At 41.1% G+C, this 17,903-nt stretch overlaps 1 protein-coding gene and 1 long non-coding RNA gene across 2 annotated transcripts; both read right to left on the bottom strand.

The window, feature by feature from the left end:
• Positions 1–555: 555 nt before the first annotated feature.
• LOC124667617 lies at positions 556–3,505 on the bottom strand. Its single transcript, XM_047204880.1, has 4 exons — positions 3,141–3,505; positions 2,887–2,979; positions 1,944–2,140; positions 556–946 (listed from the first exon to the last, which is right to left on the bottom strand). Exons 1-4 carry the CDS (start codon positions 3,240–3,242, stop codon positions 751–753), a joined length of 588 nt encoding a protein of 195 aa, XP_047060836.1. The 5' UTR covers positions 3,243–3,505; the 3' UTR covers positions 556–750.
• A 4,438-nt stretch (positions 3,506–7,943) lies between these two features.
• On the bottom strand, positions 7,944–10,885 carry LOC124659471. The gene is made up of 5 exons (XR_006989591.1): positions 10,781–10,885; positions 10,622–10,684; positions 8,677–8,744; positions 8,372–8,516; positions 7,944–8,286 (listed from the first exon to the last, which is right to left on the bottom strand). It is a non-coding gene; the product is annotated as an uncharacterized LOC124659471 (long non-coding RNA).
• Positions 10,886–17,903: the final 7,018 nt, after the last annotated feature.

The following is a 17,903-nucleotide window of genomic DNA, read 5'->3' as shown; positions in this document are numbered from 1 at the left end:
GGCACAAATCTTCAATCATAGACCAATGTGGAACTAGAAACAAATTAACACATTTCCAATCATACATCAACGCTGGCAGGGTGGGGTGGGGGCTGGGGGTAGGCGGTGTGGTGGGCGGTGACGATGGTACTTTTATCAACGGGAGACATCGGAGGTTATTGCTGTCTTCGGGGGACAACACATGGCTGAATAAGAGGCCGGTGTCCATTTAAAATAGGAAGACAATGGACCTCATTTCCACCATTGGAGGAAGTAGTGATGTGATGGTGGTGTCACAAAGGGGAGGACATTTACTAGCGGGCCGAAGGAAGTACGATCAGAAGACCATTTCTGGATGAGTGTTCTAGTGTTGCGGGAAGAGTAGAGGGGAGAAATGTGGGCAGCGATGCAGGAGATGGGGTTTTTGTGAGGTTGAAGAGCCAAGTCAATCCAACTGCTTGTTTAGCTTTCTTGTAAATGTTGCGAACATTAGGGCAGTCTTGTACTTAAACAGTTCTGAAAGGTGACTGCTATGAGGGAAGAACGTCTACTGGTATTTCGGGCAGCACATTGCAATTTGCACATGTAAATCCAAGATATGCGAGATTAACATTTTTTTAGCATCTGTAGTTTCTGACTAATTACAGAAAAGCACAATGTACTTACAGGCTTGCAAGCCACATAGAAAACACTCAAATACCACTTGCACTCACATGATCTCATCTAATCAGGAGAAGAGATTCAAGTCAAATCTGGCAGGTCACGAGATAATCAGAGGGAAGTATAGCACCTCCTGATTTCATATGATTTTGAATGGCCGCGGCGACCATTGCAACCACGTAGACCATTGCAAGAACATCTGCGGCGCTTTGACCACACAGAGTAAATAGTGATGGCCCATACCAAGCTCAAAGCACAGGCAGCGAGCCTAACACCCTTCAAAAAGTTCCGATAGCTAGCTCCTGACCTGCAAAACGAAAAACAAATTTGATGAACTGGATAAACTTTTACAAGGTTAAATATGCATATATCCCAAACTTCACATTTTTGTAATTAGTTGTCCTCTTAAAGATCCGACCATATGTACTACCATTGTCATTTACTCCTACGTTTTGGTTTGCCAAGTGTCTTATAATATGGTCTTATATTATGGTACAGAGGGAGTAGTAAATTGAAGTATGGGGTGTAGGAAATTGGCAGGTGGGTGCAAGTCAATGCAAGAACTTCTAGGATGCTCATTAAAATATATGATGTATTGATGTGGGCACAACTTGATAAATGGCATGCAAAATGCTCGTATATAAATACATAATATTGTTCAAGTGAGTCCTCAATTCATCAAAAGTCAAGCCCAACTATTTGGAGGAAACTAATCTCATATTCTGTTGCTCAGCCATTTGGCAAGCAATAAAGGTGTGCTTCGTGGTACAACAATCATAGCCAACTGACCATCCCCCAGAAAAAAAAACAATTGTGAGCATGTCATGTGTAAGACACCTTCACAGCTCTACCATGGTACATGTAGTACCTGGACAAGGAACTGATTTTCCATCAGAAAAGAATGTGCCAACAACACTCAAAATCTCTATTTACAAACATGACCTGTCAGGCAACAAGAAAAAACTGTACTAGCATGAACTAACAGAGGAAGTTCGTGCTGTATCTAGACTTATTTAAAGACTGGAACACACAGAAACATGGCCATATAGAAAATGTAATACCACAACACTCGGAAAGTTGGACGCCTAGGGTCGCTGCATGCTGAATTCTTCTCCTACCCCTATATGCATATGCTACCTTTTGCACTGAGGTATTGACATTTGAACCCAGCAGTTGGGATGAGTCAAATTTGTTTTGAATATATGATAAAGTACACCGTAGAGGAAATATAAAGCACAAATCATAGACAATCCCAATAAAAATACAGTGGAATAAGTAAAAAGAGATAATGAACTAGTACTTACGCTGCCATTTGTGCTGCCTGTGATAGTTCGCTTTCGACGGTTGCCCTGGATGAATAAGTTCGCAGGGCCCCTCTAGACGAGTTGACAGATGCTGACTTAATGTGGTTTATATTTATTGAGGGCATACCAGTTCTGGGGCAGCTTATTTTTGCAGCAGCAGCATGAGGACATGGAGATGTGCTCAGGTGCCTTGTTGCCTGCATTCATTAGGCAGGATAAACAATCAAAACATACACATAATATTAGTAGTTTCTGAAAAGAATTAAGAAGGTGAGGTACAATGTCAGTTTTACCATTTAGAAGTAATAACCAATAAAAAAACTAATCAAATCATAAACTTGAGCATTGCGATTAATGAGAAACTACAACATCAAATTACTTTTCTTTTAAACCAGTTTAGGAATGTTCTTTTTTCATTGAAATTTGGATAGGAGCTCTAGCACTCACTTAACGAAGAGAGACACAACTGATCAGTTTTGGCTATATAGAGTATAACCAAGAAAAAAGATAGTCAAAACATACATTTGGGAATTGAGATTAATGCCAGTTCCAACATTATGTTATTTCATTTTATCAGTCGAATCATGCTTTCTTTTTGCATTTGAAATTTGGATAGGAGATCTAGGACTCACTTGAAAAGGCGAGACACGCTGGGTCAGTTTTGGCCGTTTAGAGAACCAATAAAAAAACATGTCAAAAACATAAATTTCAGAATTCAAATAAATGGCAGCCCAAGATTGTAAATACAGTAATTTATTTATTTTATCAGTTGAAACATGTTTTTTTTTCTTAGTGAAATTTGAATATGAGCTCTAGCCTCAGTAAAGGAGGAATGTCCACTATCACAACTATGGGCCATTCAGCTTGTAGCTCGCTTCTCTTATCACCTAACTATAGCACCCTAACGCATAAGAGAGTAAAGCAAATACATTTAGTCACTTACAAGGCCACAAAGCCCAATATTATTGGGCATCACCGAACTTGGGTGGAGTTGGAGAACTCCACGACAGACATTATTGAGCGTTCTAACACCATCCTGAAATATCAGAAACTAAATCGATCATGTGCGAAAACAACATATATTCCGTTATTTGGCATGGTATTCAACTGAAGATAACAGTAACTAGTACTACTAAATATAAGAGATTTTCTTTCGAACAATAATGAAGAAAGTAGTGAAGGACAGTATAAACGTACCGAGATAGGTCGGGCGGCGGCTGCTGGAGCAGACGCATGGAAGAGGGCTCCCGATCTGGCCAACGAGGAGCAGGTTTTCTTCAGTGAGAATCGCAAGGCCATCGCAAATCGATCGCTTGGCTTACGAACAATAAAGCGCTCTAAGAAATCTTCGGTTCCCCAATAGTTAATCTGGACAGACCGATGGATCGATTTGTTTGTGCCCCTTATTTCTTATAGTGCAAATAAATTACACGCGAAACTGAGACCAGAGTTGTAATCCGCCTCGTAGTGGAGCTCGAATCGTATTACGATTCCGGAATCGGATCAAGCACGAGAACAATTGTTACTAGCCGCCGCGGCAGCTTCAACGAGCCGAAGGGATGTGGAGGTAATGCAGCGCTAGGTCTAGAGTCTTGATTACGTATTCCTTCTACGTTTACGGAAACGTACTCAGGAGGTGTATTCCGACAGCAAATCTCCAGAGATAAAAGATGCACAGTTACGTCTCGTGTGCACCAGATTAAGGGGTAGAATAATATAGCGGGTCTTTTATTTGAGCGACATTCATGAAAATACAATTTAGATTTATTTTTTTGCGAATTACACTTTAGATTTTTTGGATAAAAGGTAATCACTGTCGGACTTTAAATTAATAATAACTAAATGATACTCCGCGCGTTGCTGCAGAAATTATAGAAAAAGTTGCTTATAACGAAAATAGTAGACGTGCAAATTAGCAAGTACATGAAAAACTGATAGGGGATTCATGAAAAGAGTCGATCTATGAAGATAGTGTCATTAAAATATTTGTTCATTTAGATATGGTTAACACGGTAATTAATCTTCTTCGTATATACCATACTAATGGGACATTAGTCGCACAGAATAATAAAATAAATAGTTCCAGCTTGCTTGATATGTGCAACTAAACCCAGTAATCAAACTCTTTGAAATTCCAAGAGGCTAAATAACTGTACCAGAACAGAGAATCTGTACACGTATAAGTTATAACACGAATCAGTTAGCAAAGAGAAAAGTTCTTGACATGTTAGAATCTAGCAAATAAGTTTTGACACACATTAGTACAATCCAGTTGAACTCTTCCAAACGCTAGTAAGAACAACTAATCATGTGGACTTCAGAGAAGAACGGAGGAATAGTACAAAAAGGTGCTATTTTATCAATTGCTTCTTGCAAATTGCAATGAACATAAAGACATTCGTTTAAAAAAAATGAAGATAAAGGCTGTGCCAGACATCATATTATAGTGGGTAGGGCAGATTCTGAAATCAACGTATAAGATGACATATAAATGATAGTACAACACTCCTGCTCAAGATTAAGCAGTATGGTACTTAATCCAAATAATTACCGGAAGTAAAAAAGATTGCGAGCAGCGGTAAAAGGAATCTATGGCATGCTAAACAGGGAAAACGTGTTTTGAGTAACAAACCTGTTAGAAGTATGGTACTGAAGTTCAGTTGTACATGATTATATTCATGCGACTTGGGTTGCTGGCGCAATCAACTTCACCACAAGTAGAACTTTAATCGGAAAAGAAATCCTAAGATGACCGGAGAAAACAATTGTATGTAGAAGAATCACTCAGTGGCAAAAGAAAATGCTGAATCCATGGCTTAGTCGATGACTGCTTTTGCCAGAACACACTATAACAATAGCTTGGTATAAAAAAAAATCCAAGCGCTTCCTTCTGGAGAACCCAATCAGATCATGAAATTGGAGGCCAGACATACATCGTTAAAGCAACTTGTTTGCTGGGAAGCTCAGGTGTTCAAGCAGCCACCGCATGCACCTTTTTGACTTGCCTCTGGAAGAGTATTTGCTGAAAGGAGAAGCGGCGGCGGATGGAAGGGACAACAACAAAATGGTAATCAGTTGAGAAGGATCGGCAGCCCCATAATGTAGTTGCCAGTCGGTATATGGTAATCAACCATGGGGGCAAAGAAGATGCTTGAGTGTATAAGTTACCACTACTGATGCGGATTTTCGAGATGGATGAACAGTGACCACACTGATTGCCTGGGTGGGGAAATGAAGGAAGGATGTGCTAGCTGAGTGGAATCTATAAGGCCTTGTTTGGTACTAGTGTTTTTGTGGGGATTAGTGGGGATAATACTCTAGAGTATTGGGTGACTCTCTGCTGTCTCCCAATCCCCACAAAACCCCATCCCCAATCCACTAGGTAGGGGTAGAGTATTGGGGATTGAAAAAATTACACTAAAATTTGGAGGGAAAGTGGGGATAAGTGGGGATAAGTGGGGATTAAACTCTCTTATACTCTAACACCAAACATGTATTGGGGATAAGTGGGGATTTAAAGTTTGAAGCGGATTATCCCCGCTAATCCCCACTAAAACTCTAGTACCAAACAAGGCCTAAAAGAGGGAAGGGGGAGAGGAAGGGAGTCCAATTAAGACCAGGAAGAGGTATGAGATTGTGATTAAGGGTGCACGTTAGGGGAGCAGAAGCAGCAGCAGTGAGCTTGCCATTGTTTGAGTAAGGAAAAGCGTGTCAGTCTCATCACGGCTGTAGATGGGACGCTAGGATGGCTAATTAGTGATCATACATTTGAAATCTGAGGGATAGAAACAATTAAGGTGATGTGGCTTCATCAGATTTGACCTTGCAAACATTAAATGCACCATAGTGGGGATGAACTTTATAGATATTATAGATGTCAGAGATGGTCAAGTTTACAACTCAAACGCACGTTGCGGCCTACAGCTTCGCTAAGTACAGGAAACATAAGGAGACTAGTTGAATGCCCGTGCGTTGCCACGGTCCACCAAATTTCGACCTAGATACATTGACATATGTGACATCATGATTCACTCCCCGTATCGACCCTCTTGTCTTCCAAACAGTCTCTAGGTTCACTAACCGACAACTCATATAGTGAGAGTGTGGTAAATTATCGCTCCCATGTGGTCAAGACTCGTGAAGGCCTACATAGAGCTTCTGGACCACCGAGTCCTAACAAGGAGACATCGGTGAGACTGGCAGACGACATGTGGGATGCATGAGAGCTCATCAGTCAGTCCTCTTGGACTCACAACACATCAAGGCTGGCCAACTGAGAGGTCATACGCATATTGACCTGTGAACAAGGTCATCTCTACCATATGCCCATCCGAAGGCGGGGTTCCTACCTTGCACAATAATACCGTGCATTTTTCTGTTGATTTGGCGCTTTGCGATTCATGCTGAATTATTTCATCTAGTTTCATCGCGCTTTAGAAACCTGCACAAAAATTTCATGGATTGGCATGTAATGAAACAATGTGAAACATCTTTGTTTTCCCGAATATCACGCACAACGTCATGTTTATTCCAATTCCTTACTCCAATGGGCACCCATGCATCGTTGCTAGTGTGGGAGACAAATAAATAGTATAAGGACATAAGACGTTAACCCACATCTCATGTATAATATCAGCTAATATGGTTACGAGCATGAGATTTCAGAATAATGATGTGCCCATGTATGCATTACATCATTATAGTCTTAGCGAGAAATAATACCAGACATGTTTCATCGAGCTTAAACACTAAACTATGTGCTTATCTTAACATAGGTATATCCATACATGGACAATTACAAGAGAAAAAAGTGGCCAACATAGTAACCACATGTGAGAGAAGATGAATTTGATTTTTTTTATAGAGTATACACTCCTTGGTGCCTTTATAGGTTGTTCTTGCTCCCAAGAATCCCATCTGAACCATAATATCCTTTTGTGACTGAAAACAAAAGTTATTCACAAGACTCTCCATATAACTCTTGCGATAACTGCACACATCATATTGAAAAAAAATTCTACATATATGTACCATTCCAGCCATTTCGTGTAACTAAATTTATAAGATAACGGTGTAGCCATCTAGGACACTTAGTTATCCACATATTCAAGCATTTCAAGTTAGACTCAACTACAACCTGCGCCAGATGAAACTGTGTCAAAAGTAAGGAAAAATGGTGCATCTCCAAAAAACAAATTCAGCTTTGCTTGTTTACATGAAAATAAAAATCTACATTACCAACTTGTTTGACATTTTAATAAAAAAATTCGAAATTTCAATGCTTAGAAATACAATCATCAACTGCCATTCACTTCGAAATAGCTAAAAGTTCATGAGTGAGCCGCGTGGCCACATAGAAAAACAATCATATTACCATAGGTTCATAGAAATTCAAGCTGCAATCAATGTGCTTGGCTGCAACCCAACTAAGTTTATCCTAGAGAGTACTACGTTCCTACCTCCGAGATAGACCTAAATAATGGCAACTAAGGATACGTACACAAATTCAATACAATGTGACTTGCCATAGAGATATATACGAAGCCCACCAAACTTAGCCCCCTTTTTTGAGAGGCTTACCCACCTTTTTTTATCATGTGCAAGTTTTCATGTGAAGGAGAAAACTGCATCATACGATAAATAAAAGAATCTCAAGATGCCATCTTAGACCATCTAGCGTTTCCAGAATTTTGTAGGGAATAGATTTGTCTAGATTTTGACAATTGCATTTTAAGTGTTTACCTATAGGGCTGTGAATGAATCATATTATATACGGAGGTTGATATTTCATAAATTAATAATTTCACCTAATATAAATGTGTTAAGATTCAGAGAAGTTTGAATGAAAAATAACATATTACCATGAAACTAGTAAATTCTATGAATGGATGAGCAATAATACCAAAAACACAGTAAAGACATCATATACCAAAAAAAAAACTCAATTTTCCATGCATTGTACACAATAAGTGGAGTGATTCAAAAGGTGCACCACTCCAATCCAATATAGACTACTAGAAATAAACTTCATTCAACATTTCACGATTTGAATAAACTCAAGAGATGCAAGCACATTAGTCTAAAACAGCACTAAATTTGACCAGAATTACTCTTCACGTCAGATTTGGCAGATATTAACTGGACACAGAAGGTTCACCAGCCACACAGTCACTTCAGAGCTTCTAAGGGAGGTAACCTAAAAATGGCCGAGCCGTTCCATAATGTGCAGAGACGTTCACTTCTGAGCAGTAACATTGGTAACAAAATACAAAACTGAATATTGCTCTGGCCAGTTGCGAAAGGTTTTGAAGTTCCCAGCAGAGCTTGAGTTGCCTCTGAAGAACTGAAATGATAGGACATATCAAATTTGTAAATGCCAAACTATACTGGAACCCAAACGCAAATGTGATGAGGGTTTAAGGATATACCTAGACCAGCACAATGCCGGGGGCCTCAGCCTCAGACGGAGTGAGTTGGTACAGGCACATCATGACTGAGGCATATCCACACAGGAGACCGATAAGGGTTAAAGTTGTCTTGAGGTTTGCAACCTCCGATTGATGGATTTCTGACCTGGAATAAAGAACACATATTACTCCCTCTAATCCAAAAAAAAGTGCCAGTAACTTAGTACAAACTTTGTACTAGATTAGTACAAAATCTCCAACACATATTATGGATCGGAGGGAGTAGCATAAACATATGTACGAGCATGGAAAACAAAATATAATACCTCATTGATGCTTCAAACGTCTTCTGCTTTTCCTCACTGCACTGCATCGCCAGTTTTAGCTCCCCAATCTGTAAATGTTTTTGAATTGTACGGTAAGAACAGGCCTAAGCCTAAATAATAAGAGGTTGGTGCAAGCAACCGTGCAACACAAATACACCTATCATAGCATAAATTTCAAAAAGTCAAGATACCAATTTGAAATATGCATTGTATGTTTGTGGGAATGATGATGGCACTTCTGTTCTTGCAACAGTTATATTATTTATGCACTTGAGTTCAGGAAAATAAAAATTACTAGAAACCAAGTGAACATGCATATTATAAAACCAGCTTAACCAAGATTAACAACTGCAAAACTTAGATGTTTCTAGTTGTTATCAGTGCAAGCAATGTTCAGATAGACAATCTAAGGCAGTGAAGCAGAAAGCCTGGAATCGGAGAAATAAAATTACCAGAGAAAAACAAAATAGAATACACAAATATGCATGCCTCTGAATGTCCCAGCTGATGGCTGGAGAAGCAAAGAATTGGAGGATTGGAAATATTGACAGGCCTCAATCACCAAGATGAAAAAAAAGGGAAGATTGCATCCTCTACAGACAGCAACAAGCACGGACCTCGAGGAGCCTGAGGAGGCAAGGGCATATTTCTTCTGGATTTTTCAGAGACATGATTGTAGATTTTTGAGTCAGGTGCACGAGTTGCCAATTCCTTAGGAGGCTTAAAAAAAGATTCTATTGCTTCTTTTGTTACACACTTACACCAATTAATTCAGACAAAGAGAAACTTTTAAGTTGAGATGGAACTTCATACTTAGCAAGTTGATAAAGCAACCATAGTGCATGCATATGTTTCTACCAAGAACAAATGACGTATCAGCAATTCATCTTATCACTCAGCATCTCAGGGATGCAGTGTAGGCAATACCTAAACACCTCAATTGTAAATGGAAATAAAGATAGCATCAGAAATCAGCAATGATTATAATCAGAGTGCAGTTACCACTTCCTATGGAAAAATTTATGGACAACTGATGACTCCTAGAACAAGATGGCGGTGACTACCAGCTAGTTAGACTAGATATCCGTGGAGGCATTTAATGACAGGGTTGATTATTATGCTAGTCTTAATTTAGTGACCAGATAAACTGATATCAGGAGCAATCATCAAAACTAAGCAATAAGCAATCTGCATATTGAACTAGATCTGCAAAAACATGATAAGAATTCAAGTGCAACAGAAGTAACAAGCAAGCTCAGACTATAACTGCAAAAACATGATAAGAGTTCATGTGAAGCAATGTAACACTTAAATACAAGTGATGAGCTTCATCTTTAGCTCTAGAATACTGAAAAAATCTATGAGCATCAAGTGCACCACCAAATTTTCAAACAAAATAACAAAGTCCATGTGATTTGCAGATAAAGCAACTAAATCTATGAGCATCAAGTGTACCACCAAATCTTCATACTTAGCAAGTTGATAAAGCAATGTTATGCATCTATAATGTACAGAACCAGATGAGAACATTTAAAATGGAGATGGCAAGCAACTGTTAACATAGTGGGTCGAATAATCTTAATATCATGAGTTGCCTCATTTGAAATGCACGTGCAAAGGCCAGGATAACTAGCCAACAGTAAACAAAATTTACAGAATTAACAAGAGAGCAACCGCTGTCAGCATATTAATTCGGGACACGAGTCGATTGCTGGAAATCTCATCAACTGACTGACTATTTAAAATCCCTACACACAGTAATAAGAGGTGGATGCAACAATGCAACAGAAATATTATTATTATCACACACACATGAATGGAACACTGAATTTTTCAGTTTCGTATCTGCAGGGTCAGATATGTATTCCGAGTGAATTTAGAGACTGGAGCCTGAAGGTAAGGCAGGGTGCATTGAGATTAAAAAGGGGGGGAGGGAGGGGGATACCTCGTGCTTGAGTCCGTTTATTTCACTCTGAACTCGATCCTCGGATGAGAAGGCCCGTCGAATCTGCAACGCAAAATTCACCATATCAAATCGAGAATCTGGACTGCGCCATCTAGGATCCTCGAACGAATACGTAGATTTATCCCTCTCGATTCTCACCGAGAAACGGTGCGCAGAGGAGGTGGACGGCACGGGTGGTGACCCGAACCGAACGGAGAGCGGCCTCGCCGCAGAGGATGCAGCCCCACGAGAGGCGACCTTAGCCGCGGCCACGAGCCTCGCCGCCATCGCGATCCCAAGCCTCGTCCTCGCCTTCACGCCGCGCCCTCTCCCCAAACCCTCGCCACGCTCTCCCTCTCCCTCCCTCCAAATCCCTGGCTTTTCTGTGTAGTGTGTAGAACCCGCCTACAGGGGTATTTACGTCTTCACCACGGTTCAGCGCTACTCCGGGCCTGAAGAGCAACAGCGTACGTGATGGGCCGGGCTAATCAACAAGGAGAGACGAAGCCCATCTTAGTCTTCGTAGGAAGTGGTTCCTGTTTTAGTAAAAAATCGCTTATTCTAAAAAAAAGTACGTACTGTACTGAAAAATCGATAAGATCCCTAAATAAAAAATATTAGCACACCATCATCACTCAAATAAAGTACTATACACTGGATTGACCGCACAAAACTAATTTCCTGCCGCGTGCATGTAGTTTTTTTTAGAAAACTATATTAGTTAGGCAATAATGTTTTTACTATCATCCGTCATTAGCCGATCAGAGCCAACACGCAGGTCGACGCCGACTCAACGTAACACTCCACAAGACTCAGGCTTATCTGTGCTAAACTATTGGCTACTTTATTACACTCATTGTCAACTTTACGAATAAAAATATCGGTATGAAGTCTCTAAATCTCTCGTATCTTGTAGGACGATCTGTCGAATTAGCAGCAATAGCTTGCATCACCCGACTACAATCAGGCTCAATAATAGCAGACCAACATCGCCGGTCAATAAGAACATTTTCACCGACGCACCCCATAGCGACCCCAATAGCGATTTAGAGGTCTGGAGAGTTTTTAGGCCACACTGACACGTCCAATAACTAGCCAGCTAGTTTTAGAGTCCAATACAATCGCCGGCAACCGCGTGCCGGCCCCTTCGCGTGGGTTGTCAAACGGGCGCGCAGGCAATCCCGTCCACGTAGGATTTCACCCCGCGGGACATTCTTGGCAGCCAAACCCACCCATTCTCCACCCGTTCTGCCCCTCCCGATCCGCCTTCCACCCCTCCATATCGCCGTCGCCACTGACGCAGCCTCCTCCCTCGATCGTGCCTGACTTTTGCCAGCCCACCCTGAAACAGACGTCGTTGCGAACGCTAACATCTCCGACATCCCACATTTCCGAATTTGTCGTCTCCCTCGGCTCCTACCCAGCACCCACTGCCCACAAGGTATTCGGCGGATTGCCGTGATGGACAGAACGATGAGATGATGGCGCATTTGTTCATGCATGTGTTATAGAATGATCTAGTTGAGAATTTGTGGGTGAGGAGAGGAAATGCTCCATGATTCATGAACTTGTTAGATTGCAATTTATTTGATGCTTGTATGGATGATTTACTTTGTATTTTTAAACTATGTGTGTGAAATAATTTATATGTTTAAACATTGTAAATTACTGGCTGCAAAATGTTAAAATTTGGTGAAAATGTAAAATCAAATTTGGGGGGCCAGCACTATAGGATGTGTCGGTATGGGATGGCCGTCCCTAAACTAAGGAGCCCCAATTGGTGCACCCCACAAAGCCCTACCGGCGCACCTATCAGCGTATGTTTGAAGCGCGCTAGCGGAGGTGCTCTAACATGCTTGAGCCCCTCGATGCCTCGAGGCAAGCCAATGCTTCAGCCTGCTCTACACCTGCACATTCAGGTAGGTATTGTCAAGTATAGGTTTTCACTGTACCTATGTGGCACGTAGTTATTTGTGCATCTTCCACGCTTCTTCACACGTGTACCCTAGTCAATCTCCACGAAAACTGCCGTCTTTCGAGCGGGCCTAACCTAGAAACGCTTTAATGTTCGTGCGGGCCACAATATGGAGAGATCCTAGGTATCCAATTGACCAGTTTTTGTATCCCAGGGAAAGGCTTGAGCCACAACCTCCGCCGGTCCACCGCCCCCATTCGGGCTCCCTCTAAACTCCCCTTTCTTCGACGTCGGTGATACCCTCACACTACTGCAGCGGTGGAAGCCGCTGGCGACATCGAGATGCAGGATCGTGGACGTGTTGAGCGGGTGGCGGCAACGTATGTTGTCTGTATGTATTTGGACTATTTTGCCTCCAGCTCTGAAAAAATAATTTGGGGTTTTCTTTCTCTCGGCCAGGGCATCGGGCCAAGGTGGATCAATTAGAAAGTATATGGGTGGACCAGAATTATTAATTCGAACTTCGGTCTACTTTGCAAGTTGACCTACCTCAATGTTTCCTCATCGCATTTGAGGGAGTGAACTATTGGAGATATGCCCAAGAGGCAATAATAAAGTGGTTATTATAATATATCTTTGAGTTTATGATAAATGTTTGCATACCATGCTATAATTGTATTAACCAAAACATTGATACATGTGTGTTATGTGAACAACAAGGAGTCCCTAGTAAGCCTCTTGTATAACTAGCTTGTTGATTAATAGATGATCATAGTTTCATGATCATGAACATTGGATGTTATTAATAACAAGGTTATGTCATTAGATGAATGATATAATGGACACACCCAATTAAGCGTAGCATAAGATCACATCATTAAGTTCAATTTGCTATAAGCTTTCGATACATAGTTACCTAGTCCTTCGACCATGAGATCATGTAAATCACTTATACCGGAAGGGTACTTTGATTACGTCAAACGCCACTGCGTAAATGGGTGGTTATAAAGGTGGGATTAAGTATTCGGAAAGTATGAGTTGAGGCATATGGATCAAGAGTGGGATTTGTCCATCCCGATGACGGATGGATATACTCTGGGCCCTCTCGGTGGAATGTCGTCTGATTAGCTTGCAAGCATGTGAATAGTTCACAAGAGATGATATGCCACGGTACGAGTAAAGAGTACTTGTCGGTGACGAGGTTGAACGAGGTATGGAGATACCGATGATCAAACCTCGGACAAGTAAAATATCGCGTGACAAAGGAAATCGGTATCGTATGTAAATGGTTTAATCGATCACTAAGTTATCGTTGAATGTGTGGGAGCTATTATGGATCTCCAGATCCCGCTATTGGTTATTGGTCGGAGAGGAGTCTCGACCATGTCTGCATAGTTCACGAACCGTAGGGTGACACACTTAAGGTTTGATGTCATTTTAAGTAGATATGGAATATGGAATGGAGTTCGAATGTTTGTTCGGAGTCTCGGATGGGATCCAGGACATCACGAGGAGGTCCGGAATGGTCCGGAGAATAAGATCCATATATAGGAAGTCACTTTCCAAGTTTGGAAATGATCCGGTGCATGTATGGAAGGCGCTAGAATGTTCTAGAACTTTCTGGAAGAAATCACCATGGAAGGTGGAGTCCCGGTTGGACTCCACCAACCCTAACCAGCCAACCAAGTGGGAGGGTGGTGTCCATGGTGGACTCCACCACCTCAAAATAAAAGCTCTAGCACAAATATAGCAATCGATGCTTTCCTCTTTGAAGGACCATTCTTTTACTTTTATGTTGAGTCAGTTCACTTATTTCTCTCCACCTCAAGAAGCAAACACTTGTGTGAACTGTGCATTGATTCCTACATACTTGCATATTGCACTTGTTATATTACTCTATGTTGACAATTATCCATGAGATATACATGTTATAAGTTGAAAGCAACCGCTGAAACTTAATCTTCCTTTGTGTTGCTTCAATACCTTTACTTTGATTTATTTCTTTATGAGTTAACTCTTATGCAAGACTTATTGATGCTTGTCTTGAAGTACCTATTCATGAAAAGTCTTTGCTTTATGATTCACTTGTTTACCCATGTCATTACCATTGTTTTGATCGCTGCATTCATTACATATGTTTACAAATAGTATGATCAAGGTTATGATGGCATGTCACTTCGTAAATTATCTTTGTTATCGTTTTACTCGCTCGGGACGAGCAGAACTAAGCTTGGGGATGCTGATACGTCTCCGACGTATCGATAATTTCTTATGTTCCATGCCACATTATTGATGATACCTACATGTTTTATGCACATTATATGTCGTATTTATGCATTTTCTGGAACTACCCTATTAACAAGATGCCGAAGAGCCAGTTGTTGTTTTCTGCTGTTTTTGGTTTCAGAAATCCTAGTAACGAAATATTCTCGGAATTGGACGAAATCAACGCCCAGGGTCCTATTTTGCCACGAAGCTTCCAGAAGACCGGAGGAGAGTCGAAGTGGGGCCACGAGGTGGCGAAACACCGGGCGGCGCGGCCCGAGCCCCGGCCGCGCCGACCTATGGTGTGGGCCCCTCGTGCCGCCTCTTTACCTGCCCTTCCGCCTACAAATAGCCTCCGTCGTGAAACCCCCAGTACCGAGAGCCACGATACGGAAAACCTTACTGAGACGCCGCCTCCGCCAATCCCATCTCGGGGGATTCTGGAGATCTCCTCCGGCACCCTGCCGGAGAGGGGATTCATCTCCCGGAGAACTCTTCACCGCCATGGTCGCCTCCGGAGTGATGAGTGAGTAGTTCACCCCTGGACTATGGGTCCATAGCAGTAGCTAGATGGTTGTCTTCTCCTCATTGTGCTTCATTGTTGGATCTTGTGAGCTGCATAACATGATCAAGATCATCTATCTGTAATACTATATGTTGTGTTTGTCGGGATCCGATGGATAGAGAATACTATGTTATGTTAATTATCAAGTTATTACCTATGTGTTGTTTATGATCTTGCATGCTCTCTCGTTATTAGTAGAGGCTCGGCCAAGTTTTTGCTCTTAACTCCAAGAGGGAGTATTTATGCTCGATAGTGGGTTCATGCCTCCATTGAATGCGGGACGAGTGACGAAAAGTTCTAAGGTTGTGGATGTGCTGTTGCCACTAGGGATAAAACATTGATGCTATGTCTAAGGATGTAGTTGTTGATTACATTACGCACCATACTTAATGCAATTGTCTCGTTGTTTTGCAACTTAATACCGGAAGGGGTTCGGATGATAACCTCGGAGGTGGACTTTTTAGGCATAGATGCATGCTCGGATAGCGGTCTATGTACTTTGTCGTAATGCCCAATTAAATCTCACTATATTTATCATGACATGTATGTGCATTGTTATGCCCTCTCTATTTGTCAATTGCCCGACTGTAATTTGTTCACCCAACATGCTTTTATCTTATGGGAGAGACACCTCTAGTGAACTGTGGACCCCGGTCCTATTCTTTACATCGCATACAATCTACCGCAATACTTGTTTTACTTGTTTTCTCGCAAACAATCATCTTCCACACAATACGGTTAATCCTTTGTTACAGCAAGCCGGTGAGATTGACAACCTCATCTGTTTCGTTGGGGCAAAGTACTTTGGTTGTGTTGTGCAGGTTCCACGTTGGCGCCGGAATCTCCGGTGTTGCGCCGCACTACATCCCGCCGCCATCAACCTTCAACGTGCTTCTTGACTCCTACTCGGTTCGATTAAACCTTGGTTTCTTATCGAGGGAAACTTGCCGCTGTGCGCATCACACCTTCCTCTTGGGGTTCCCAACGGACGTGTCAGCTACACGCATCAAGCAAATTTCTGGCGCCGTTGCCGGGGAGATCAAGGCACGCTGCAAGGGGAGTCTCCACTTCCCAATCTCTTTACTTTGTTTTTGTCTTGCTTTATTTTATTTACTACTTTGTTTGCTGCATTATATCAAAACACAAAAAAATTAGTTGCTAGCTTTACTTTATTTACTATCTTGTTTGCTATATCAAAAACAAAAAAAAAATAGTTACTTGCATTTATTTTTATCTAGTTTGCTTTATTTACTATTGCTAAAATGAGTAATCCTGAAGTTGAAGTTCGTTCGTTTAAGCAACAAGGGGGAGAATGTTTAAAAGATGCTTGGTATAGAATTAGTGATGCTCATAGTAGGTGCACTAAGAAACACTCCACCACTATCCTACTCAGGAATTTTTATGTTGGTATCTCTAGCTGGAATAGATATGTTCTTGATTGTCTCGCGGGAGGTAACTTCCTAGGCGCTCCCGCTTTAGAAGCTAGTTGCATTATTGAGAGTTTATTTGGAACACCACCTGTTAATGAAACTAAAATTGAAACCTCTCTTGAGGATGTTATGAAAAAATTGGAAACCATAGAGAAAATTTTTCCGAGTGTTGAAACTAAATTGGAGATGTTACTTGATAAAACTGATGAACTTGATAAATCTCTAGGTGGAATTAATGAGAGAATCGCCGTCTTAGAATCTTGTGCTATTCATGATAATCAAACCCAAAGGATTAGTGAAATAGAAGAGGCTATGGGAACATTGGGTTCAACCTTTTCATCTATAAAGTTTAGAGAGAGAGCTTATGTGGGAAAGGAGCAAAGGTTCATGTATATCTCTAAAGGGGCTAAACCAAAAAGCTATTATAGGCCCAAAATTGATAAAACTCTTAAAACCACTATAGATAAGGGAGCATCTAAGATACCCAATGGGATAAATTGTGAAAATAATGTTGATGCTTCGTCTCTTGATAATACTTGATATACACTTTCTGCGCCTAGCTGAAAGACGTTAAAGAAAAGCACTTATGGGGGACAACCCATGTTTTTACTACAGTATTTTTGTTTTATGTTTGAGTCTTGGAAGTTGTTTACTACTGTAGCAACCTCTCCTTATCTTAGTTTTGTGTTTGTTGTGCCAAGTAAAGTCTTTGATAGTAAAGTTCATACTAGATTTGGATTACTGCGCAGCTTCAGATTTCTTTGCTGTCACGAATTTCGACCTGCCTCCCTGTAGGTAGCTCAGAAAATTAAGCCAATTTACGTGCGTGATCCTCAGATATGTACGCAACTTTCATTCAATTTGGGCATTTTCATTTGAGCAAGTCTGGTGCCTCAATAAAATTCATCTTTACGGACTGTTCTGTTTTGACAGATTCTGCCTTTTATTTCGCATTACCTCTTTTGCTATGTTGGATGAATTTCTTTGATCCATTAATGTCCAAGTAACTTTATGCAATGTCCGAAGTGTTAAGAATGATTGTGTCACCTCTGAACATGTTAATTTTTATTGTCCACTAACCCTCTAATGAGTTGTTTCGAGTTTGGT

This window comes from Lolium rigidum, chromosome 6 (assembly GCF_022539505.1).
Source record: "Lolium rigidum isolate FL_2022 chromosome 6, APGP_CSIRO_Lrig_0.1, whole genome shotgun sequence".
In the NCBI taxonomy this organism is placed as follows: Eukaryota; Viridiplantae; Streptophyta; class Magnoliopsida; order Poales; family Poaceae; genus Lolium; species Lolium rigidum.
The sequence above is the reverse complement of the archived record's forward strand: the minus strand, read 5'-3'. Positions and strand labels throughout refer to the sequence as shown.

Excerpts from the sequence above, each read along its gene's own strand:
- LOC124667617 (XM_047204880.1), bottom strand. The coding sequence starts at position 3,242 with ATGGCCTTGCGATTCTCACTGAAGAAAACCTGCTCCTCGTTGGCCAGA. Across the intron at positions 2,141-2,886 it reads ATATTGGGCTTTGTGGCCTT|GCAACAAGGCACCTGAGCAC; the intron begins GTAAGTGACTAA and ends TAATGAATGCAG. Across the intron at positions 947-1,943 it reads CAGGCAGCACAAATGGCAGC|GTCAGGAGCTAGCTATCGGA; the intron begins GTAAGTACTAGT and ends TTCGTTTTGCAG.